This window comes from Arvicola amphibius, chromosome 1, assembly GCF_903992535.2.
Source record: "Arvicola amphibius chromosome 1, mArvAmp1.2, whole genome shotgun sequence".
Classification (NCBI taxonomy): domain Eukaryota; kingdom Metazoa; phylum Chordata; class Mammalia; order Rodentia; family Cricetidae; genus Arvicola; species Arvicola amphibius.
Window position 1 is genome coordinate 198,662,533 of NC_052047.1, and position 24,964 is coordinate 198,687,496.

The 24,964-nt window shown below is 47.7% G+C and overlaps 1 protein-coding gene across 1 annotated transcript in view; it reads left to right on the top strand.

Moving 5' to 3' along the window:
• Positions 1 to 697: 697 nt before the first annotated feature.
• Slc18a2 (solute carrier family 18 member A2) overlaps positions 698 to 24,964 on the top strand; it is a 30,006-nt gene continuing 5,739 nt past the window's right edge. The window contains exons 1-14 of the mRNA XM_038324959.1: positions 698 to 818; positions 2,458 to 2,827; positions 10,600 to 10,658; positions 10,927 to 11,010; positions 11,265 to 11,357; positions 12,268 to 12,357; positions 12,448 to 12,491; positions 12,564 to 12,624; positions 14,421 to 14,516; positions 20,317 to 20,395; positions 20,566 to 20,617; positions 21,430 to 21,493; positions 23,038 to 23,157; positions 23,293 to 23,426. Coding sequence (XP_038180887.1) covers positions 698 to 818; positions 2,458 to 2,827; positions 10,600 to 10,658; positions 10,927 to 11,010; positions 11,265 to 11,357; positions 12,268 to 12,357; positions 12,448 to 12,491; positions 12,564 to 12,624; positions 14,421 to 14,516; positions 20,317 to 20,395; positions 20,566 to 20,617; positions 21,430 to 21,493; positions 23,038 to 23,157; positions 23,293 to 23,426 — 1,467 coding nt within the window. The remainder of the gene's footprint in view (positions 819 to 2,457; positions 2,828 to 10,599; positions 10,659 to 10,926; positions 11,011 to 11,264; positions 11,358 to 12,267; positions 12,358 to 12,447; positions 12,492 to 12,563; positions 12,625 to 14,420; positions 14,517 to 20,316; positions 20,396 to 20,565; positions 20,618 to 21,429; positions 21,494 to 23,037; positions 23,158 to 23,292; positions 23,427 to 24,964) is intronic.

The window sequence follows — 24,964 nt, forward strand, 5'->3', positions numbered from 1 at the left end:
GACCATGACTCTTTCTCCAGGGACCCTTGACTCCTTGTTCTGAACTCCTGACGCTGTCCTCTGAAGCCCCTGCAGCTCCCTTCTCGACTCCCCTCCCCACTCCTTCCCTACACAAGTCCCCGAGGTCCGTCAGGATGGGCGCGTGACGGAGTCCAGGCTGGGGACAAGAGGCGGCTCTGGGTGGGCGGAGGCCAGCGCCCCAGCCCCCCGCCCCCGCTCCGCGCTGTCCGTGACGTCAGAGCTGGACTGGGTAAACTGAGCAGGGCTCTGGGGCGCTGGGGCGGAGAAGGCGACCTGGAGCCGCAGGGACACACGGACCGAGGCCGGACAGTGTGGCGCAAGAACCCAGCAGGCATTCGCAGGCGACCGGGAGGTACGCGAGACCCGGGAGGACAGAGACCCCCCTCTGGGGTCCTCTAAGGCAGTGGGCGGGGTCTAGGGATCCCGGGACCCAAGCTGAGCAGGGGGGTCTTGGGCGCGGCTGTGAGGGGCAGCGTCCCCGGGTCCCAGGTCGGGTCCCCGACGGCTCTGGAGGCTCTCCTAGGGACGTTTATCCGGATGGACGCGTGAGCGGAGCCAGGTGCTCCCGGTCGTCCCGCGCCACCGCTGGTAGACGCGACTCCTTGGGCTTCGTGTGGCGCGGGACCTTGGCTGTCCCAGTCACTGACCGCACCCGCACCTGCAGCACAGCAGAGCCATGGCCCTGAGCGAGATGGCTCTGCTGCGATGGCTGCGGGACAGCCGCCACTCGCGCAAGCTGATCCTGTTCATCGTGTTCCTCGCGCTGCTGCTGGACAACATGCTGCTCACCGTCGTGGGTACGTACGGCCCTCGCGTCCCAACCATCCGATCCCCCGCATCCCTGTCCGTGATACTGGGTCCCTGGCATCGGTCCTCAGCAACCCTGGCTCTGGCACTGCGTCCCCAATACCTCATCCTCATCATCTAGCCCCTGCTCCCCGGCACCCCTAGTCCGGGTCCAGGCAGCTCGTCCCCGGCAACCTGTCCTCCACACCCCACATACCCCAGTTTATCTGAGCAGCTTTGCCGGCCCCAAAAGTTGAAGGAGCTGTATAAAACAAAACAAAAACCCATCCTTGAATACCAGCCTGCCTCGCCCCCTGCTCCCGGGAGCTGCACTTGTGGCTTCACTTTCCTGGAGGGCAGGTCAAAACCCATGACACCCGATAAGCAGCAGAAGTTGTGTTTCCTCCTGATAACTGCCTGCTTCCCTTTGCCCACTTTGACTGCGATGAAAAAGATTTCTGTCTAAGTGAAGCAATGTGCTGAGCTGCAGCCGCCCTCTAGTTACTAGGCTACTGAAAGGTGGGTGAGCAGTTGGTGGAGGACCGGGTGAGCACGTCGCTGTCTAGCTCTGAAGTAAAGCAAGCGATATTTAGGTGTGTGAGGGAGCGGCTGCCAATGTGTGGGTGTGATACCCCCTCCTAAAATGACAGGTTCAGACTGAATGGTTCAAAACCAGGCCTCTTCGCCCCTCAGACTAAGGCCAACCTGGGCTACACGTGGCCCATCTTAAAACAGAAAAGCCAAAACGAATACACAACAAAGGAGAAAAGAAAGCTGAAAGCCAGGTGCTTTGCTCGAGGGTTAGCATGGCCAAAGACCTAATGGGCTTTTCGAAAACCAACTTTCAATGAAACAGAAACATTAGGTTTTCATTCAGACTCTCCGGTGGTGAGTCATCCCCCCCCCCCCCCCCCCCCCCCCCGCCCCCGACTTGCAGGCTCTGAGAGGATCTCCATGGTATTTTCATCTCAGGGCATCAGGGTTTCAGCTGCCCTTTGCCTCCAATGCCCCCACGTTCCTGGTGTGCTCAGAGCTTCTAGAATGTTAAGCAGCTTTGCTTTTCCATGATAGAAGTCTAAGGGATTCTCAGTGAGGGCCATGAAAACCTGAAGATCCCCAAACACATGGTAGAGTTGGTCTGTTGAGAACGTCCATTTTACCACTGTCTGAAAGGGTTGGTTTTCTCCCCTACACCCAAGTACGTAATGGACTTTAGATGTCCGTTTCCTTGCTTTGTCCATTTCAAAGTCTGTCCAACCTCTCTGACCCAAGGTCAGCACTGACTTACTTCAGAGAGTGTTCCGTCTTTCCAGCATAGTCCTCTGAAGGAATGCTGTAATGACAGACATCTCTGTATCCAGAGATATCTATCTATCTATCTATCTATCTATCTATCTATCTATCTATCTATCATCTATCTATCTATCTATCATCTATCTATCTATCTATCTATCTATTCCCCTCCCCCAGACTAAGCAATATGAAACTGTTCCAGCATGTCCTCTGAACATGGTTTCCTTTTCTGGGGTACATGGCCCACTTTTCTGGGTTTCATTTGGCTTTTCACACGACCTGAATTTTGATGGCTTTTGTCTCAGAAAAGGTTCTGATGTGATAATTATTTCTCTCCCCACCCTTGTCCCCACCCAGTTCCCATCATTCCCAGTTACCTGTACAGCATTAAGCATGAGAAAAACACTACAGAAATCCAGACCACTAAGCCAGCACTCACAGCCTCCACCTTGGGAAGCATCCAGGGCATATTCTCCTACTATGACAACTCTACCATTTCATTCACCGGGAATTCCACTGGGAATGCCACCGGGGGCTTCCCAGGGGAGCAGCCATACAAGACCATTGCCACACAGCACATGGTGACCAACACATCCACTGTCCCTTCTGACTGTCCAAGCGAAGACAAAGACCTCCTGAACGAAAATGTACAAGTTGGGTTGCTGTTTGCCTCCAAAGCTACTGTCCAGCTCCTTACCAACCCATTCATAGGATTGCTGACCAACAGGTAAGCTGTGTGCCTCAGACGAAGAGTGAGATTATGCTCATTCTAGCTGCTGCGTCCTGCTGCTCGCTCATTTGTCAGAATGTGGAGAATTGGGGGATGATGGACCAGGGAAACCAAACACCTGAGCACGGTGACTTCATCCTCAGTAACCAGGATTCCATATTGACTCCACCTGTCTTTGCACCTGTTGCCTCAAAAGTACTAATATAGGAAACATGTCAGAGGAGGGAAGAAAACATCGGTTCTTCTAAATGCTCAGTTTGATTCTGTCAAACTCTTGGATTGCAGGGTCATTGTGGTCAGGTGGATTCCCACCTCTGTGATTAGACAGAGAAAGCTAAGGTTAGGGCTGGGGCTGCAGCCCAGCAGGTGGAGTGCTCACCTAGTATACACGAAGCCCTGGGTTCAGTCTCCAGTTCTGCGTAAATGGGCATGGCTAACCCGTGACTAATCCTAGCTTTCAGGAGGGGAGGCGGTACACTCCATTTTCCCCCACACTCCCCTGGAAGAGAATGGAGACTATTGTCTGAGAACCCAAGCTGCTGAAGTTGGTTTTGAGTTAACCTAGAAGTTATGAATTCTTTGGCATCTTTGTCTCCATTGTGGGCAGCCATCAGCAAGCGTCCTTCTACAGCCGAGGTAGCCTGGTTCTGTCTTGTACTTGGAGACTCAAAGCCCAGGACAGTGACATCCTGAAGATGTCAGCTGTGAGGAGTGAGAGTTAGTGGAGTTAGGTTATGATTCCGTCATAGAGGAGACCCATCCAGGAGGACCACCTTGAGTTAAAGGCCAGTCTAGGTTACATAGTAAATAGTAGTCTCGCCTGAGCTACATAAGCAAGATTCTGTCTCTTCTTTTTACAGTGGTGGAGAGGGGAGTGACCATCATTTCAAGTCCATAGCTGTAACACAGACAAGAAAAGGCAAAGGCAAGAGCTTAGAGAATGGGGTGATGCTAACAGGGAGAGAGATGAGGTGATGCTGGGGAGAGATCAAGAAGGGGTCCCTAGGTGAAGCTACAAGGCCCCAAGTGCTAGACCAGAGACACAGGTTTTACTATAGGAGAAGTGAATTATTTCAGGTCCTGGAGTCACAGAATGAAGAATCTGTGAGCCAAGCAGTAGGGAGCAAGAGTGTCCAGACAGTTTGTGGGGTACAGTGCAAAGTGAAAGTGTGGGCCCCATACTCAAATGCTATAGAGCATTGACAATACCAACTACAGTAGAGAGCTAAACAAAGGCCCAGTAAGAGTAGAAACCCTGTGCTTCTCTGGGTTTCAAGGTCTGTGAGCTAAGAAGGCCTGGGGTGACCTCCAGAGGGATCACAGAGGTTTGCTTCCCCCAGCACCAGCTGTGCTTAGGCACATAGGCTGCTGCTGTTGCACACACACACACACACACACACACACACACTCACACAGAGAGAGCTCACTTCTGTTGTAGTGTGATATTGTGGACCAGCTCCTGCTACCGAGCCTGTGTTAACCACCCAGGCTCCAGCCAGCCCTCCTGGCTTCCGAGCAATACCGCGCGGCTTCCATACAAAGCGTGCTAAGCAAATAATCCTGGGCATGGCTGAGTGTGCACCCACTGAGAGGCCCCATTATGGATGTGACATTCTGCCCCTCCTCTGTCCTCCAGGACAAAACCAAACAGAGCTTCGGAGTCACAGGTTTGTTTCCTTTCTTTCTCGAGACTAAGAGCAGTTCTTTAAATGCGTCTGGTATAATTACAGAAAAATGGCTCAGGGTTCGGTGTTCTGACAGAGCAAGCAGCTCGAATACTATATGGGAAAATTGAGGACATTATCACAATAATGCCCTTCCAATCACTTAGGCAGGAACACGACTAGGCACTGGGTAATACTTAGCCAGCTTGCTGAAATGAGGTGAAAATTCCAATCCTCCAAACAAGAGTCACAAACAAACCGCTTTCAGAATCCCAATATAGGTATTAAAACCTATTAAATGAAAACATTAAATTTTACTCATGTCTTTAAGAAGCAGCTGTTTAAAGCCAGTGAGACTTTCCCCTCTTAACCATCCCCTAAAGGTGAGGTTCTCATCGTGTGGGTCGTGATCCTGGGATCAAACAACTCTTTCACAGGGTCAACTAAGAACATCCAGAAACCGGGATATTTACATTACACCTCATAACAGCAGCAAAATTATTGTTATGAAGTAGCAACAAAATAATTTTATGGTTTGGGGGGGCACCACAACATAAAGAAAGGTATTAAAGGGTCTCAGCACCGCGGCATTAGAAAGGTTGAGAACCACTGCCCTAAAGCTTAGGATTGAAGCTACTTATGTCTGTGTCTCAGACTGTCTTCCAAGAAAATCCCAATTTTACTTTGAGCTTGTGAACTGCAGTCTAATCTCATGGTGAGCGATCTACTCTGCAAATGAGACAGAGCAAACCCTAACTGCTTGCCCGGGCATTGCATTAAGTTTAAAACATGATTTTTATCTTTTTGGTTTCTTGTGCTGCCTGGAAATGCAGAAATGCAAACATTTTCGTATTGACTGATGCAGAGCGATCAGGTGAACTCTGTTATCCCTTCAAAATTACTGTAGTTTGTAAATTTTTAAAATCACTTTCCGAGCACAGGAGATGCAGATTAGAGACTTGCTGCTCCTCTGGCCACTCACAGGCCCTGCTCCCCACCTTTGTTCTGATAGTGACTAACAATGAAGGACAAGTTCATCCGGGTAGCCCTTCCAGTCTTCACGAGAGGCACCGCAAACAGTCTTGATGTAATTTGTTCCGATCCCACTTTCAGTCACCAACAAGAGGTATGACTCACGTCTTCCGTGCTGTAAACAGCGTTTTAACGCTGACAGACACGAGGAGCTGAACGTGTTGAGGGTAACTCACATTTTGTGCCGTAAACACGCCTGCCTAAATGGGAGCGAATTGCGGCGCCGAGATTCCTGGTGACAGAGCCGTAAGAAGACCTTGTCGGCTTTATAAGAAGCCAGTCCTAGAATGTTAGAGGTAAATTTTTAGGAATGTATGGCATGGGAGGAAGAAGCGCTCACATTCATCGTGTAACAGAGCAGTCACACTTTGTTTCTAATTTCCCCTCCATCCTTTCCTGCTCCATAGGATACAGTTTGCAGTTTCAGCACAGGTTTAAAATTGTTACTCTTTAACATCTCCTTGGGCTCCTTCTGGGCCAAACGAAATGGGTAAAAGCATACTTTTTAATCCTTGTGTGGGGAACTTAGATACTAAGACAGTCTGAGTCTTTCCCACCCAGCTCCATAGGTGAGCTGGCCCAGGCTTAGACACACCTAAGTCTAAACGGAGAAATCTGTCCAGAGGAACCCCCTCTCTAATACCTGTCTTGTGTTAGCTTCAGAGGAGTCCACTGTGAGCCCAGACACCCCACATCGCCGTCTCCACTCCCACTTTACTATTCATGACCAAGGCGGCATCAGCACGGTGGCTTTTATGCGGTGACAGCGATAATGGGCGCCTTGTCTGTTGTTTGAAATATTGGGGTACTATCTCATACTGAATTTTGAGAACACAAAGCAACCATGCTGCTTAGATACGTGAAAGTAAGTACATGTTCCAAAGTGAGGTGTCCTTCCTTCTCTTTCCTGTCACACAGTGGCCAGGAATATTCAGTAGCCCAAGTATAAATGAAACAGGAAAACTGAAAGGTAGCCAAGGCTTGCCCAAAATGGTTGCTGAAGCGATCTGTTTTATAATTCTAGTTGAACTGTTTATTTCTTAATGGTAACTATATATCAAAAGAGACAGAAGGACTCTGCTAGTGACCCCAACATTGTTTGTACATAAAAGGCATGTATGTGTGAAGCCAAACAATATTAAAATATGGCTACCTTTCTCTCTTATAAAGCAGGTAAAGGTATGCTCTGTCCGCCTCTCTCTTCCCCTCCCACTCACTCTCCTCCCCTCTCCTTATAGTGAAAAGGTTAAGGTTCAGACGCTAAGCATGAGCAACCTTTGGTCCCCAGCCCGGCACGTAGATGCCCTGTTCTCACTTGTTCAGCATCCACTTTAAATAGTAGCTGCATCTTTAGAACCAAGTGCTGTTTCGAGCTAGCAGATGGCCTAGGAGCGGCCACTCCATCACTGGGAGCCGACTCCCTTCACTTCCTTCGTAGCCTGGCATTGTCCGGGTGGTCTGCTTTTTATCAAGCTGGTGTCGGTGGCTTAATTTATTTCCATAGTTACCTAGTATATTTGAAAGCAGTTGTTTTTCCTTGCAGACTTTAGCTAACATCTGAATGACAAGCTGGAAGCCGCAGGGCATGAAAGCTTTTCGGAATCTTCTGGGTTTTTCTTCCCCCTCCAGCTTAGGCCGCTTGTTCTGAAGTACGCTTTGTAGAAAGAAGCGGTGACCTTTTCAGACAATCGGCAGACAGGGAAACCAGCTGTTTGAGGGAGGGATCTCCCATCCTCGACTTTACTGGGATGGGTAGGGAGGGGACAGTGGGCTCACAAAGGGCTTCTCACACTGAAGCCAGAAGGAACCAGGAATAGAATTAGCGCATTCGCCTGAGAGCACAAGGACTGGCTCAGGCAGGTGTGTGGTGCATAATCCTCTAGCAGACCCAAGGCTGGACTTAAGGCTTTCACTTCCTAAACGCTGAACCAACTTTAACATATTCCTGTCTCTTGACATTCATTTCCTGTCGCAGAGATTATTGAAAGGAAGATGGGGCCTCTGTCGGTGACAGGTCACACTCTACCGGGTTCTCATTTACATCCTTCTCTGTCATTTACAGTGATTAAAGGGACTCTAGTGTGGTCTCAGGGGGTTGAGAAGAGTCTGTAGAAAGGATCATTTAGCATTACAGAAGTATCAGTTGTTAGAGGGCCTGCTGGTCAGTGTCTGTTTGACACCAACTAGAGTTACCTTGGAAAGGGGAACCTTGGTTAGATTGTCTTCATCAGACTGGCCCTTAGGCAAGCCTTTGCCGACATTTTCCTGACAAATGGTTGATGTGGGAGGGACCCGGGGTCATGCCACCGCTGACCTGGGTTGTATAAGAAAGCAGGCTGAACAAGCCACGGACAGCAAGTCAGTAAGCATCATTCCTCCATAGTTCCTGCCTCTGCTCCTGCTTCCCTCAGTGATTGAGACCTGTAAGCCAAGCGAACCCTTTCCTCCCCGAGCTGCTTTTGATCATGGTGTTCACTATAGCACTAGATAGCAAACTAGGGCATAAGGTTTCTCCACTCTTTAGTTTTTGCAGCCAGTATAACATCTATTATTCTAGATGTTTTCTGGGGGAGTCAATATGTGATTTTTGGTCACATTCAAATCAGATCAATTGTTCCCTGGTACTGTGTAGAGAATGACCGTGGTCCAGCATGACTCACAAGTGGTTGATAACAGGCCATTTGGATACAGGCTTGCTGAATCAGATCTAGCTTTGCTAACAATACTTTAATTGAGATGGCATTGAGTTGAGACAAGAGAGAAAACTCGGTTGGTGGTGACTAATGTCGCTTGAGTAGCTGCCCATTTCAGAGACATTGTGGGGAAGGAGGAAGGTTGTTGAGTCCCCTTCACCTCTCAGTGCTCTAAGGGGGGGCATACAAAGAGCTAAGAGAGTCTGAGGGTGGAGTCCCACAGGTTCCCATTTAATCTTCTTTAACTTGGGGCTGAGCACCAGTGTTGTGAAGGTGACCGCTTGACCACTTTGCTACCTTAGCAGAGGTGGTGGGCACCGAGTTTGGTGAGAGGCTCTGTCTCAGGGGAATACAGCAGAAAATGATGTAACAGGACAGCTGGCATCTTCCTCTGGGCTCTCTGTGGGCGCGCACCTGCACACAGGCACACAATCTATCACAACAGAACTGTTTGAAAGATCCCATTCAAAACCACATCTATGGCCTCTGCTTACCCAGTGAGGTTGCCAAATTCACAAGGAAAAGCTCTGGCCTGGAGGGCAAGAGCAGTTGGCCCAGATGACATTTGACATATTGCTTCTTCATGTCTTGGTTTCCCCATCTGTGAAATGAGGAGGTGGTACTTTTTGGAAGCCATTGGGGTGGCTGTGTGGCCGCTCATGGGACTGGGTATAAATCCTTCAGAGGAAGGTGCTGATAGGACACTCTGCATGATGGTCTGGACTAGAAGAACCCTTCTCGGCAGGCCTGGACATGGCATGCTTGACTTCCTTCTTTCTGAGGTTCATTTGGTCCCTCTCCAGGTCCCTGGGCTTCCAGGCTGGAGGGAGAAGAGGCCTGGGAAGCTATGAGTTTCCTAGGATGGAAGAACCAAACACAGGGCAGTAGCTTAGGCAGAGTTGGCATTACCTCCAGGGCAGAGGTTCTTGGTGGCCGCTGCCATGTTCCTGCCCACACAGCAGAGGAAAGGAGAAAATGGAGCAGAATGGAGGGGAGAGGGTGGAGGGATGGCTCAGTGGGAATGGAGGGGAGAGGGTGGAGAGATGGCTCAGCGGGAATGGAGGGGAGAGGCTGGAGAGATGGCTCAGCGGGAATGGAGGGGAGAGGGTGGAGAGATGGCTCAGCGGGAATGGAGGGGAGAGGCTGGAGAGATGGCTCAGCGGGAATGGAGGGGAGAGGCTGGAGAGATGGCTCAGCGGGAATGGAGGGGAGAGGCTGGAGAGATGGCTCAGCAGGAATGGAGGGGAGAGAGGGTGTAGAAATGGCTCAGTCAGTAAAGCACTTGCCTTAATAGCATGAAGACCTGAGTTTGGTCCCTAGAACCTGTGCTTGGCCTGGTGACATGCAGCTGTAATCCCAGGCCTGGAGAAGCAGGTCCAGGAGGACTCCTGGGGCGTGCTGGGCAGCAAGTCTAGCTTGCTTGGGGAGTTCCTGAGCAGTAGGGGATATTTCAAAGGAGGGAGATGGTCTTCTCGTGGATGACACTGGAGGTTGTCACTTCTGACCAACATCACACACACACACACACACACACACACACACACACACACACACGAGTGAGGAGCAGATAAAGTTTCTCAAGAATCTTTTCTGTTTCAGGTTTCCTGGTAGACAGTTGCCTATAAAAGCCTCTCTGTATTTGGGTTTAAGGTGATAGCCTTTTCTGTCTGTGGAGACCAAAGGAGACTAGCCTTGGGATGTGTTGTGGGGAAGGGGGTAGGTATTAGAGCAGACATATGCCATTCTGATACAATGTGAACTGGTACCAGGATGTTCAGTGGACATAGGTCCTGAATCCTCTGTGGATGTCGGTCCTAACAAACAACTTGGACTTAGACTTTTTGCTTGAGATACATGGCCTCTCAGGGTGGTCAGCATAAAGGCAGATCTTAGCATCTTGATTTCTAATGCCTGTTAGACATGGTGTTGCTGTTTCTCTTGCCAGGTGACTCATCTGATGAACTTTTTATCAAAGCAGGGCGACATTTCCTCCAGGCAGGGGTGGCTGGGAAGCTGCTTTACTGACCACAGATGTCCCTTTGGGGAAGTTCTTGCAAAGACTACACTAATGATAATAATAACGATGATGACAGAAACAGGCCCTTCATCTTTTAGATATGTTTGGGGTTACTTGACAATATTGTGTTAACATTTATTCCAGAGGAATTTTCATTCACAGTGGCAGCCCATAAGTGTATTCATATTCTAAGACAGTCAAACATGAAAAGGTCACGAAGGAAACCTGAGTATATGAATTTTCAGACAAGTCGACAGACCACTTATCCAGCTGATCCCCAACAGATAACGCCTGGAAAAATCAATATAAAGCCTTACAAAAAGAGCCAGCCGTCATCGGACTCTTCATGTCTGTGTCTTTCAGAATTGGCTATCCGATTCCCATGTTTGCTGGATTCTGTATTATGTTTATCTCAACAGTTAGTAAGTATCTGCTGTTTGCCTTCTGCATATGGATCTTGGAAGAAGTCCTGTCTCTTGTGAGCCGGGAAGCAGACTAGACTGGGGGAGGAGGGATGCTGTACTAGCAATAGTACAGGAAGAAAGCGCTTCATGGAGCAGCCCACAGCCTCAAGTATGGATAGATCCGTTAGTTTAAGGGTGTGTTCCAGGTCACGCAATGTTGCGACATCCCTGTCTTGTGGGCAGGGGCCTGACCTTGACGTGAGGCTTGGGCCTCTTCTCTTGGCAGTGTTTGCCTTCTCCAGCAGCTACGCTTTCCTGCTGATTGCCAGGTCTCTGCAGGGAATCGGCTCCTCTTGCTCATCCGTGGCTGGTAGGCGTGAAAACACTGGTGGGCGGGGAGCCTGTCTGCCACTTGTGCAGACTGATGTTGGGACTGGAGGTAGAGAGGGGTAGAGGAGATTTTGGAGAAGGTGCCCAACCTTCCTGCTGGATTCTGCCTAATCTTATCTTCCATCAGTCTCGTTGGCTCAGGAAGATGGTTAGCCTGCTGGGAGGGAGAATGCCATGGATGATGTTTTTGGTACTCCCAGAACATGGTCGCTAACCGGATCTTCTTCTGCTTAGGAATGGGCATGCTGGCCAGCGTGTACACAGATGACGAAGAGAGGGGTAACGCCATGGGGATCGCTTTGGGGGGCCTGGCCATGGGGGTCTTAGGTAGGTAATAGTCACTTGCAGCTGGGACCTTCTTGGCACTGGGTTACAATTTTCCTTGCTCATTGGTCCTGGCCACACCAAGTCCACGTCCACACTCCTGTGAACAGGCATTCAGCCCTCCTATTTCTATTTTTTTTTTTACCTCCACAGAGTCTTTGGGAAATGGGCAGCAGAGTCCCTCTCAGGAAGGATCTGGGCTTCCCTGGCCTCTGTCCCCAAACCTTGTACTAGGCTCTAGTATAAAACAAAGAATTGAGTAGGATAGTCTGTCAGATCCCTTCTTTTCAAAAATTCTGAGTTATTGCCGGGTGGTGGTCGTACATACCTTTAATCCCAGCACATGAGAGGCAGAGGCAGGCAGATCTCTGTGAGTTCAAGGCTAGCCTGGTGTATAAGAACTAGTTCCAGGACAGGACCCAAAGCTACAGAGAAATACTGTCTTGAAAAGCCAAAATAATAATAACAACAATAATAATAATTCTGAGTTATAATCTGAGAGAAACTTCCAACCTTCTGTATCTGCCATTACACCTGCCCTAGTTGACATCCTAGGCCAGGGGACAGACACTTTTCCTGAAGGAGAGTTGGATCTTTTCCTCTGCCTTTGATATTTTCTTTCTCTCTGGAGCCGGTGTTTCCCATGTCTGCTGGTAGCAAATGAGTCTGTAGAGCGTCCTGTGCTACAGAACCCACACAACTCTAGACCCTTGGTCTTGGGGATGCTTTTGTGTGTTCTTCCCATTTCTTAGGCGAAAACCAACCTAGGGAGCAGTTCAACATGATGCTAAGCTGTATGTAGGGTGTGTATCCCAGATCTTTTAGGGAACAAAATGTAAGAACCAACTGGGTGTTTCTCCTATGGGTAAGGAACCACCTACCATGGCTGTCTTGTGGATCTCTCTTTCTGTAGTGGGACCCCCCTTTGGGAGTATACTCTATGAGTTTGTGGGGAAGACAGCTCCCTTCCTGGTTCTGGCTGCCCTGGTGCTCTTGGATGGAGGTGAGTGGCTGTGGCTTTGGCCTGTGTAATGGCATGTGCTTGGGCCATAACTGCTTTCCAAGGGGGTCATCCGTGCTTTTCCCTTTGTAGCTGTTCAGCTCTTCGTGCTCCAGCCATCCCGGGTGCAGCCAGAGGTAAGCAACTGGGCGGTGAAGGCCAAAGGGTGGCCCAGGGAACTCTTTCTAACCCCTCTTTTTGCCTGACAGAGTCAGAAGGGGACACCCCTAACTACCCTGCTGAAGGACCCGTATATCCTCATCGCTGCAGGTGGGCCTCCTGGGTTCTGAAAATTAAGGATAGTTCTTAGGGGGTGGGTGGGCAGTGGGGATGATTTTCCCTTGCCTGATGGGAATATGAGGTCAGAGACATGGGATATTCTGCATTATACTTGCCTGTTTCTTGTCTTCATGTTAAAGGCTCACTACTTGGCCTTGAACTTCCTTGAAAGGGCTTGCTGGTCTCGGGTACATGTCTGGCCTGAGAACTGAGCCCTGGAGGGGACCTCTCTGCCTGTAGCATGAGAAGTTATACCTTTGGACATAGAGCCTAGATGGATTAAAAGAACACTCTGAGGTTCTGGTGTGTCTGTCCCAGGGGAGACAGCTTATTTTCTCGCTGGGCCTAGGCTTCTCTTCCCAGATATAAGGCTGCTAACAGCAAGTAGCCCTCTGGGCAGCCTTGCAGTATGGCTCAGCCTGAGAGGGGATGATTTGTCTAAGCAAGGCATGACGTACAAGACAACTGAGAATGTTTGAGAGAACTAGGTCTTGCCTTCTGTAGAATATTTATATTCTGCCTTTTTCAATGCTACAAGTTGGGGGCTGCTAATATAGCTCAGTGAAAAGAGCTTTTCTAGTGTGCACAAAACCTGGTCCATTCCCTAACACTGCTTAAACTTGGCACGGTAACGCCTACCTGTAATCCCAGTACAGCGACATCCTTGGCTGTACTAGGAAAGACCTGCCTAGGCTACATGAAACTTTGTCAAAAAAAGAAAGAAAAAGAAAAATCAGTCAACCAAGCTTTGGACTGTTTTTCGTTGAACCCTTCTTCTGTGTGATTAGCCAGGGTGGCACCTAGGGTATGAGCTAGGAAGTCGATGCACCAGTCTCTTCATGCCCCGGGCTCTACAGGGTACAGGAAACATTCCAGAGTCAAGGTTAGGTGGAAAATAGGGGTTTGGAAGAGTGGGGCCCTAGAGATGTAAACTCCCTGAATTGAGGCCAGGCAGTGACTGCTTCTTGGAATCTCAGTGATGGAAGGAAAATCAAAGATGTAGTAACACTGCTAAACTAGGCACAGTTCCTATGTTACATGTGGTGGTGGTGGAGGGAGCGAGGAGTGAGGTGAGTGGGAAGAGAAGTCCGATCGTTCAGATGTTCCGCCGTTAAATGTCACCAGGAATGAGTTGTGCACACGGTCATTATACTTGCACAGCTTTCTTTGAATTTGTTCTAGCAAATTACAGGTTCCACAGAGCACAGCACAGGACGCTTCTAGAATGATGGAGGGCCATTCTGTGTGTCTTTTCCCAGGCGGTTCTGTGTTTACAGAGCTTGGTTAACAAATGATGAAGATCTGCATGGATTCTCTATGTGTATATGGCTCTGCAAACACCTGTCCCCAGCACGCGTGTCCCCAGTGCACCATGACCCTTAGATCTTCTGACACCTCAGGGATAATGAAAACTATCCAAGCCCATTGCAGATGAAAACTAGTCAGAAGAGCCCCAGCATGGCCCATGTTGTGTGTGGTCTGCCAGCGGCTACATGCAGCTCTCCTCCTTAGTGAACTGCAACATTTTATCTTCATTTGAAAGGTGGATGGGCTAAGTCAAAAGAGTTACAGTTACAGACTCTCTCCAGTTACAGACTTTGTCACTCTGGGGATGGGCTTGCTTAAAATTAAAGCTAATAGTCATTGTTATCCTCTTGGCTCGCTGTTTGGCTTTTATCTCATGGAAGTACGGTCTCTGAGCTGGGGCCCGTGGGGTCTGTGTTTGAAGTGATCACAGACACTTACTATGAAGGCAGAAGGACACTAACACTCCTCCCTCTCTGCAGGCTCCATCTGCTTTGCAAACATGGGGATAGCCATGCTGGAGCCTGCCCTGCCCATCTGGATGATGGAGACCATGTGTTCCCGAAAGTGGCAGCTGGGTAAGGACTAGGGTGTGTCCTGTCTGTCTGTGTGACTGCCCTGCAGAACCACCCACAGCAAGATGGAGTGATCGCTACTGCTTGCCTCAAATGGGCTTTGGGGTCACTTTCAGCTCCAGTGGTTTTTAAAAAATCATTCTTGACAGATGCTTCAAGTGAAAAGGGGAAAGTACAGTGAGATATTGAGGAGGGAGAGGAAACATCCACACTAATCTTATTACAGGACATTGTTAGAATTGTATTTCATTGTCATTATTAATCTCTTAGTGTCTGTTTCATAAACTACATTGTATCATGGGTACATATGCATCAAGTTTGGTTTTCTCTCCAGCTTCAGGTATCTACTGAGGTCTTGGGGTGTACTGTCCACAGATCCTAGTAGACTTTTACAGTTGCATTGCTTGTCTTCGTTAGCCTGGGATTTATTATTGACATTGTAAATATTGTCCCAAGATGAACTCTGTATTGCACTATGATTAATTATCTTTTCTTCAATTCATTTTTCCTTCAGTTAGTCGTTGCCCCGTTTTTTTCTTTTCTCGGTTTTCTGTGTAGCATTTATGAATGTGTTCCTTGAACTCTCTGGCAGAGAGGAATGAGCCTTTCAGTGTGGCTAGGTCTATGACCCAAGCAGAGTTTGCTGTGTTTTTGCTCATTATGAATATCTGTCCTAGCTATCCACTCTAAACACGGTACAGTCTGAGCCACATGGGGACTTTCCTTCCCACCATCTGGGCATCCTTTCTGACGCCCTTTCTTGTCCTTCTTCCCTGGACAGATGCTTGTACCCCTGTATATGCATGTGAAGGCAAGAGGTCAATGCCACTTGAGATATAGCTCACTGACCCTGGAGCTCATAAACCCAGCTAAACTGACTCAACAGCGATCTCAGAGGAGCTTCTGTTTCCTCCTCCCCGGTGCCGAGATTACAGCTATAGCCCACCATGCCCTAATGTGGATCCTGGTGACTGAATCCAGGTCCTCTTGTGTGTGCATCCTATGGCTTGGTTTGTGACCCCAATCCAGTGCTATGTATTTTCAAGCAATCCCAATTGAAAGGTGTCACAGTTCACTTCTGCCACCGATTCATACAGCAGAATATTCATCCTTTCCCTCTTTCTTCATGGTTAGACAGATATCTGTAGGGCATCTTCCCCAAGTCAAACTGACGTAGTTTTTGCACCAACACAGGTACTTGAATCCAATAGGCAAGAACGGAGCCTCTTTTCATAGATTTAATTTTAAGTGTGTGTGTATGTGGGTGTGGTGTGTGTGTGTGTGTGTGTGTGTTCAGGCACACATGTGTGAGAGAAAGACAGACAGACAGACACAAACAAGAGAGGAGAGAGAGAGAGAGAGAGAGAGAGAGAGAGAGAGAGAGAGAGAGAGAGAGAGGGAGAGATTTCACTATGTAACCAAAGCTGCCCTCAAAACCTTGATCATCCTGCCTCAACCTGCTGGATACCAGGATCAGAGGTGTGTACCACACTTGGTTAGTGTGGGATTCCTGCTGATAATCCCTGTCAACTTTTGTACTGAGCTGTTTGTTCTTTTCCTACTTATAACATATCCCTTGTGTATCAGGCATTAACATTTTGTAGGAAACTTTGCAAATATTGTCCTCACTTTGCCCAAGGCATGTTTCATGTCTCAGAACATCTAAGAGGCTACGTGTCAGACTTGACAGGCTTCTCTTTCCATGTCATAGTTTAGCTCAAAGGGGCCATTCCCTTACCAAGATCATTTAAAAATTAAGTAGCCTTTGTTTTCCTTTAATGCATTTTGTATGGAACTAATTTTGCTCTAATTTAGGGATAGGAATGAGTTTTTTTTCCCCATGTGGCCAGCTATCATCCCCAGGCCATGTCTCCAGGGGAGCATGTGATCCCCCAACTCCATTTCTCTGTGAGTGGCTCATTTCTGGATTTGCTCTTCTCTTTCACAGATCTGCCATTGTCCCCCATGTCATGACCTCTTCTTGAATCTCTGAAACTCTAAAGTGTTATGAAAAGCTAGTCCCCATACATATACAATTGTATTTAAATATGTATTATCTGTGTTAGAAATTTATTTTCTTAGTTCCTTCAGTTCACATGGATATCTTGGATATCTTCATATGGAGATGCTTAGTTCTGACTTCATTTACCTCTCTCTGTCTCTGTCTCTCTCTCACTCTCTCAAGTGTGTGTGTGTGTGTGTGTGTGTGTGTGTGTGTGTGTGTGCACCACAGTGCACATGAGAAAGTCAGAGGTCAACTTGCCTCCTTCCACCATGTAAGCCCATGGGATCAAACTCAGCTCAAACCCATCTATCCCCCAACCCCATCTACCCCCAAGGGTAGCTCGGACCTACCCTGCTCTGCTTGCCTTGGATGTGTTCTCAACAAAAAAACAGCCCCTTTAGGTTCTGTAATGATTGCTGTGTTTGTCTGTCAGACGGTCCCTGAAAGGCCTCAAACAACCCAGGGTAGGATATGGGTGAGGGGCTTCTCGCAGGTGGGAGGTTTCTCTTGAGGAAGGTGGCAGCCTTTTGGATCCTGCTCATGACAATGGGTGCCACAGCCTTGTGAAGATAACTGAAAACCACCCATCTGGAAACACCAAGATTTTATAGGATGTGAATTCTGTGGCAAAACCAAACACAGGCCACATGAGCTAGTCAGTGGCAGATGGGTTCTCAGAGCTCAGAAACTACAGTTCGGACCTTCCCCATCAGGGCCAAAGCAGAAGATGCCCAAGCTTTCAGGCTCCTGGAGAAAGTCACTGCTAGGTGCACTCCCCACCCCCACTCAGCGTGAATGGGCTGTCATGTGTGGAGACCACAGCTGATCCTTTTAGGAGGCTCTGACTTCTCCTTCCCTCGGGTCTGTGGCACCCTGCAGCTGAAGTCTTCTCAGGAGGCACTCGGGGATGGCATGGCTCAGTCAAACCCCACACGTTTACATCTCCACCGGGAAGCTTGTTGATGCTGCCAGTGTCTCCACTTAACTGCCTTATGACCCTAATTGAATGTGTCCTGGCCATGTGCAGGGCACTTAGGCTGCTCTGTCACCAGACAGAGCCCGCGGCTTTCTCTTTAAAGTCTTTAAGGTCAGCAAGGAGCCCCAGGGCCACCATGAGCTAGAACTCAGGCTCCCAGATGCCAGTGAAAGATCATTTGAGGCAGGCTTGCCATTGCCTGGTGTTTAGCTGACCCACCCTGAGGCTCTGCCTGCCATTCGCCTCAGAGGTAGGGTTGTCTCTTGGAGAGAATCTAACTTTGCCTCATCTTCAGTGTGAGAGGAAAGATTCTCTTAGTGGTCTCTAGAGATTGGGACTAGTAGCTCCTGCAACCACCAGCCCCTGAACCAAGGGTACTGTGGGATGAGGAGGATAGTGAGCCTGGAGCCAGTGGCCCTTGCCCTGGAGCTGGCCCAGAAGTCTGGCCTCAGACTCACTCTGTTTCCCAGTCATCTTTGGGGACACTGGAAGTCAGAGACAAGCATACCTATTAGTTATGTGACAGGTGATTTCTCTCGTGAAAGGGCTTTGGCTATACTTTTAGGGACAGAAGAGACAGCAGGTGCCTATTCCAGAAGGCTTCAGTGTGAGCCTGTTCCCAGTACTTCCTCTGTCCCATGTTGAGCAGGTCCTGAGCTGGAGCTGTTGAGGACAGACTCCCTGTTTCCTTTTCACCTCAAGTTCAAAGCCAAATGCCTTCTAGACAGCTCGATGCTTAGGGCTGAGTTTAAGGGGAGGCCTGTAACTCCCCAAAAGGAAACTTAGGCCCTGCACGAGAAAAGGTTGGAGCCACGCTTCTTGCCGGTCATTCTGCCATGTTTGTTTTGAATGTGATGGTGATACAGTCATGGGTGGGGGGTGGTGGGCATGGGTTTGCCAGGCGGGGATCCCATTCTGTCCTAACCAGTTGTGACGTCATAGGACATCCTGTGCTAGCCTGGTTTGCTGACTGTGTGCGCTTTGGGGATGCCAGGATTTGAGCCTGCAGGCCTCTCTTACTTAGGTCAGGTTAACAAGGCCTGCTGTCGGGCTCTGGTTCCAGGATCAGCCATTAGAAACAATCTGAGCTCAGAAGAGTCTCAAGGACTCACGACTGTCACCTCTCAGGTCCCATGTCCAGCATCTACTCCTCAATGCTTCATGATATAGTACAAGCCTTTCCCTGTTTTGCTGCTTGGGGCTGAGGCTCTATGCCAATAGCTGTTTGCCCTGCTGTTATTTTTCTCACCGTTTGCATGGGTATATAAAACCCACGGCTCTTGGTTCCAACTAACCCTGAGGCAAAGTCAACATGATTTCTATTACCCAGCCCAACCTGGTCTTCAGAGTGTGGGAGGTTTGTCACAGGCTTTCTAGGGTCAGGCTTCAATACCGTCTGCTTCGGAGAGTGTGACCAGCTGCAGGTCTGGGGTTCTCAGAACTCTATCTTACGATGTTCTCGGCAAGCCATATCACAGATCAAACGCCGTCTGATTCTTTCCATCAAAGACACTTCCATGGTGACAGGACTCATGTTTTCATTGCCTTCGCTGTAAGCTGGTGGTGTGCTGTGCACAAGGCTGTCAGTAAATGTTTGCCCAATCAGATTACACTGCATGACTGTTTGGCCTCTGCATATTGCTAGGTGTGATGGAAGGGATTTCCAGGAACATGTGATTGCCCTCCTCTATGATTTCCCAGAATCCTAGTCCTGGCACGATTCTGTTTTGCGTTTTGATCATAGTACCCGTTAACCTGAGATTCCTACTGTGTTAGAGGCTCAGCCTTCTGCCAGCTTCTCCCAGGGTTTTAATGGCTTAGGGTCTTATCCTTAGCGGGACAGAATCGTGCTTGGGTAGACAGCACTGTTGACCACTCGCGTACCTAGTATACACAGAGATGGTGGAGAACAAAGCAGCTCTGACGGTTGGAGGGCAAGACTTGGAATCAAGTCCAGTATATCTGATTTTAAGGGGAAAATACTGAAATTAAGAAACTGCACAGCGGTCTCTTATCAAGAGATTGCCCTAGTATGAACTGTAGAGCTGAAGTGGGCAGATCCTCATGGCTTCACTTGACGGGCCTTTTGTTCAGTGCTGGCCATGTTCAAGGCAACTTCTGCCCTTGCCTGCTGGAAGTTGCTCCTGGTTCATTGTCTCCCCTTGGAGAGCCATTAAGTCTTAGACATAAAGTATCTGTCAATCACGATTTTGCCTTGAAAAAAATGATCAAGTAGTGTTTTTTTTTTTCCTTAAGAAAGGAAGATGTTCACAGTTAATTGAGAAAAAGAGGGCATGGAGCAGTAGGTGTTATATGGCCCTCTTTGTGTGAGAAAGCCTTGTGTGTACACATACATGTGTGTACTCTTACAAGGCAAAGTAACGGTGGGCTCTGGCTTGTTTCTACTGCTTTCTTTTCTCTTGGTCCTAGTTTCCCCTAATTCTTTCAATGGCTGTGCCTTTTGCCAAGAATTGCAAAAGTGAGCACACATATGTAAATGCCTAGACCACACGGATAGCCATTGCTGAGCTCCCACAGCTGGGGATTGTCTCTGTTGGTCCGCATGTAATGCTGCCACCAACTCAGGTGGAGGTGAGATGGAGCCACTGATAGAGAAATGGTTTCCATTTCTGGATCGTCTCGGCAGCTTCCTGGGACGGATAAGCCATGTGGGGTCCAGACTGAAACCGGATATTAGCTGCGTGGGTGCAGGCCCCAGACTTCATCTTCTCGAATCATCGCTGCACTGCCTGTGATTATTAGTTTTTCTGACGTGTGACTTGTAGCAGCACTGATAAGGTATCCTTTTCATAAACCCGCAGGCATTGCTTTCCTACCAGCAAGTATCTCTTATCTCCTTGGAACCAATATTTTTGGAATACTTGCACACAAAATGGGAAGGTAAGATTAAATGAAAGCATTCGTTCTATTGTTTTGACAACAATGTGGTTTTGAAGAAATTCAATGTCTGTCTTCGCTATTACAAGTAACTGCTGTGATTTTCATTGAAGATGTGTCTTGGGAAAACACCGTAAGTGTTTATTTATTGACGTGCTTTTTTCTTTCGATAGGTGGCTTTGTGCTCTTCTGGGAATGATAATTGTTGGAATCAGCATTTTATGTGTGAGTGAAAGACTGCATTTGACAGGCAGTCGGGGGCTGGGAGCACATGGGACTGAAACTTGTTTTGGGTGAGACTCGCTAGGCAATATTTAATAACAGTTTGTTTGCTAATATTTGGTTTTATTATGTTCTTCATTTTTACATTTTTCATTTTAAAACTTGAACTTTTAAAGGTCCTTTCAAACATTTCTGGAAAGATTCCAGTGGGTATATTATGTAATTTTAAGTTAGATGTTATTCAAACTGTTTTATTATGCAGTTTACAAAGTTATTTTTCTATTATTGTTTTTATTCTTTTGTAGTTTTTTTCTTAAGGCCTCATATGTAGCCCAGGATGGCCTAGAACTGACGACAGTCTTCTCTGCCTTGTTCTTGCAAATGCTGAGTTTACAGGCATGAACCACCAAACATGACAATGTCTTAAATACTTTATGGCAGCTACTCTGAACAATAGCAAGATTACTCCAGAATAAACGCATCTTAGTGGCCAGTACTCCGCAAACATGGCTGTCTTCTGTGATAAACTGGAGGGTGAATGGGACTGCCCTTCTGAGGAGCCGTGTACTTAAGTTTTCAGAGTCAGGATTTACATTTCGGGCTTTGACATATAGTTATTGATTGATTGCACTGGAGATTGATCCCAGTGTGTCATGCACTGAGACACACCCTCACTGTAGGCTTTGGATTTAAAGACAAGAATGGCAACCCCCTTCCTTTCTCTGTTCTCATTCCTATGTAAAAAGTACTTTTTGTAAAAGATGTTTTGTTAGCGTCAATATCTTTTATTTTAGCACATTAACTTCCTCTTACAGATTCCCTTTGCGAAAAATATCTATGGACTCATCGCTCCCAACTTTGGAGTTGGCTTTGCAATTGGTAAGTCACACGGGCCTTGTGCCTCAACTTGGAACTGCCTCCTCTCTGGCCGAGATTCTCTCCTTGAAGAGTGAACAGACTGTAGTTGGGCTCCAAAGCTCAGATTTCCAGAAGCTGATGTGGAGGCTGCCATGGGGTCAGCTCAGGAACAACCCCTAGTCCAGATGCATGGAGATTCCTGTTGAGGATCAGGTGGTGTTGGCAGAAGCAAACTGATGCTTCGCTGCTGTGCGCTGGCAAACGCGTGCCTCCTGATCTAGTTGGAATCTGAGAGCAGACCTTCCCATGTACTTCGCTTCTGAGGCTTGGTAAGGAAAATGCAGGCTACTGAGGAACCATGCTGTGCACTGCAGGGATTTTCAGAGGCAAAGGAGAATAAAACATTAGGGTACATCTGGACTAATGGTATGCTTTTGTTTCTCATTTATAAATACCGATTACCATGATAAAAGTAAAGGCCAAATCTGTTACACTGTAGTGTTGGCAGAAAGAATGAATGGGATATCTCCCGACCCTCTAGAGGAGGTTGGGTGGCCCTGGCATCTTATGTCTCCCCATGGACTTACACACCAGTCCTGTTGTAATTCGTTCAACTCTTGTTTAATATCCGCCTCTTAGGTTTCGCTCCACTCTTTCTCTGTAGCAGGCTGCACACACCAGATGATCAGCAAACAGGAAACAAAGCAAGGCCATTGCTCCCATCCACCTGCCGCTGTGGGCCAGCCCCTCGGCATGTGCTCACAGGCACCGGCTCACCAGTCAGTCACCATAACCACTTCCAAAGCAGCCCATGTAGACGGGAAGAGATGCTCAGAGGCTAGGTATGACCGTGCTCATTCAGCTAGGATTTGCACCCAGAACTTTCATTCAGGTGCTCTTTCTGATACTTGTGCATTTGCTAGTCAAGAGGCCCAGCTTGTCACACTGGTCCTTGTTGTCGGCTGTAGCCAACAAATGAGCCAAACTCTTCAGGTTTTAGTTTTCTGAGCGGGAAGAGACGCCCTCTCAGCCTCCACTGAGTTCTAGTACACAGGCACTTTACAGTTTGGGAACTCACGTGGTCTAAGGCTGGTGTTGGAGGCGGGCTGGCAAGAGGTTGGCTGATAGATGTACGTGTGCTAACTGGCAAGGGAAAAGTGACTGAGAAAACAGTGGGTCAGGAAGGCATAACCTAGTAGGCCAAGTTCCAGTAAAAAGAATTTACTACACCTGGAGAATAGTAAAAGGTGAGTTGCCAGAGGATTGGGTAACTTCCCTTTACCCAAAAGATGACCCCTTACAAGAGATTATAACGTGAGGTCAGACAGCCTACAAACGGTGGCCTAATAAAGACACAGAATCCTGAATTCCACTCCTCTCTCTGAATCCTTCTGCTTGCTATCCACAATGAAAGGTTTGCTGTTAGGAGCGTGGCACAGAGGAACAAGTAGCAATAACAGAAGGAAGGAGTTGGCAATGGACTGAGTTCAGGACACAGTCCCTAGCATTCAGCTTGTATCTGGTTTATACCACTTTTCCATACGCTGCTCCTTGCCTATCCACAGGGATGGTGGATTCCTCCATGATGCCTATCATGGGCTACCTGGTGGACCTACGGCACGTGTCTGTCTATGGAAGCGTATATGCCATTGCGGATGTGGCCTTTTGTATGGGCTATGCCATCGGTAAGAATATGCTGGCTTTCAAGATACCTTTTACCTTAATGCAGGACAGATAAAACCTCCTAGAAATAAAGAAATGTTTACATTTTCTGGCAATAAGACATTTGGAGAAAATGCTAATTTTCTCTTTCCCCAAAGGTCCTTCTGCTGGTGGTGCCATTGCAAAGGCAATCGGCTTTCCTTGGCTCATGACAATTATCGGGATAATTGATATTGTTTTTGCTCCACTCTGCTTTTTTCTTCGAAGTCCACCTGCTAAGGAAGAAAAAATGGTAAGAAAGCTGTTTTTTTTTTGGTTTCTTTGGCTTTTTTTTTTTTTTGATAGTTTTGGTAAGCCTATCTGCATAGTTTCTGCATAGTTCAATTCTAAACTACATTTCTGCTCCTTTCCAATAGAGGGCTCCAAGCGGAAGCAGTGAGAGTTCCTTTTCAGTCACTAACACAGTAACTACTTTCATTCATATTATTTTCACAGTTATTGCTTTTAAGCTTCGTGTTCGTGAATTGGAACATGATTAAGAATAAGATTAGCTTTGTATTTAGATTAACATTGTATAATTCTCGCCAATTAAATATAACCCTAGGATAATTCAATCTCATTGGCTATGGTTCTTAGGATGTGGTTCTAGCTGCTTTTCTTCTGTCTTTATAGCATTTGGCGATAGCTGGTATCTTGGTCCAGCATGAGAGTCTGGAAATGTCTTTAGTCTTTGTGAAAGATGGTCATTTTTACACCCTGGGGCACACATCTGAGCGCAAAGAACTATTTAGTTCTTATCTTCGTGGCTAGAAACATAGCCATGGTCAAGCTATAGAGAATAATGTGCTTCTCTTTCGAACAAGTTCAAATTATTGGCTCCAAATCTAAAGTGGGAGGTGTGTTAGTCTCGTGCCCTTTCTAAGGTGTTTATCTCTCATCATCTGTCCTGGCGGGGGTTGGGGGAGACCCAGACTAAAGTATCAGATGCTGGTATTGTTTAGCTGAAAGGAGACTAGACCAGGGATGAAGGAGAAGCCCATGGGAGGCGGTAGTGTTGTGTCCAGGGACAGATCTAAGACTTCTTTGTTATGTTCTTTGGAGTGGATCAGACAAGATTTCTGTAGGTTTCCTTTCTCCAATATTGTCGATTGAATCTGGGGCTTAGTGTGCGCCAGGCCAACACTGTACTTTTGTGTTTCGTTTCTAGCCCTCTTTCCACGTTTAAAAATGTTTCGTCTTGAGATAGGGTCTCATTAAGTTGCCCAGGCTGGCCTGAGTTTACTCTGTAGGTGACAAGACAGGCCGGGAAGTTAGGATCTTTCCTGCTTCAGTCCAGGAACAGTTGGCACGACAGGCCTGTGCCACTAAGCCCAGCATAGAAGAGCTTTCTGACAAGAACAGGTCTTAGTATGTTATCATTTCTTGAATGACTCTTGATGGTTTCCTCCAAAAGTAAATTTAAAGACAGAACCAAAATTTAGATTGTGTAACCTATGTTTGTCTGAGGCATTCCACATTCACCTATCCATTTGCTGTAGCTTAAACATACATTGATCTCTAGCCGCTGACTTTGTGCCAGGAACTATACAGGCTTTGACTAGAGGCTAGTTTCTCATGGATGGCTCCTATGTAGCATGAACTCTAATTGTTCTTAATAAAGATCCAGAGTCAGATATTAGGGGGTGAAAGAGGAAGGACAGAGAAGCAGTGCAGCCAGCCACTAGGGAAACCTTTTACCTCTCCTGAATACTCAGACTGAAGGGGTGATCCTGTCTCTACTCATCCTCAGACTGCATGCTCAGACTACATCTGAGCTCCCTTCTCCTCCCA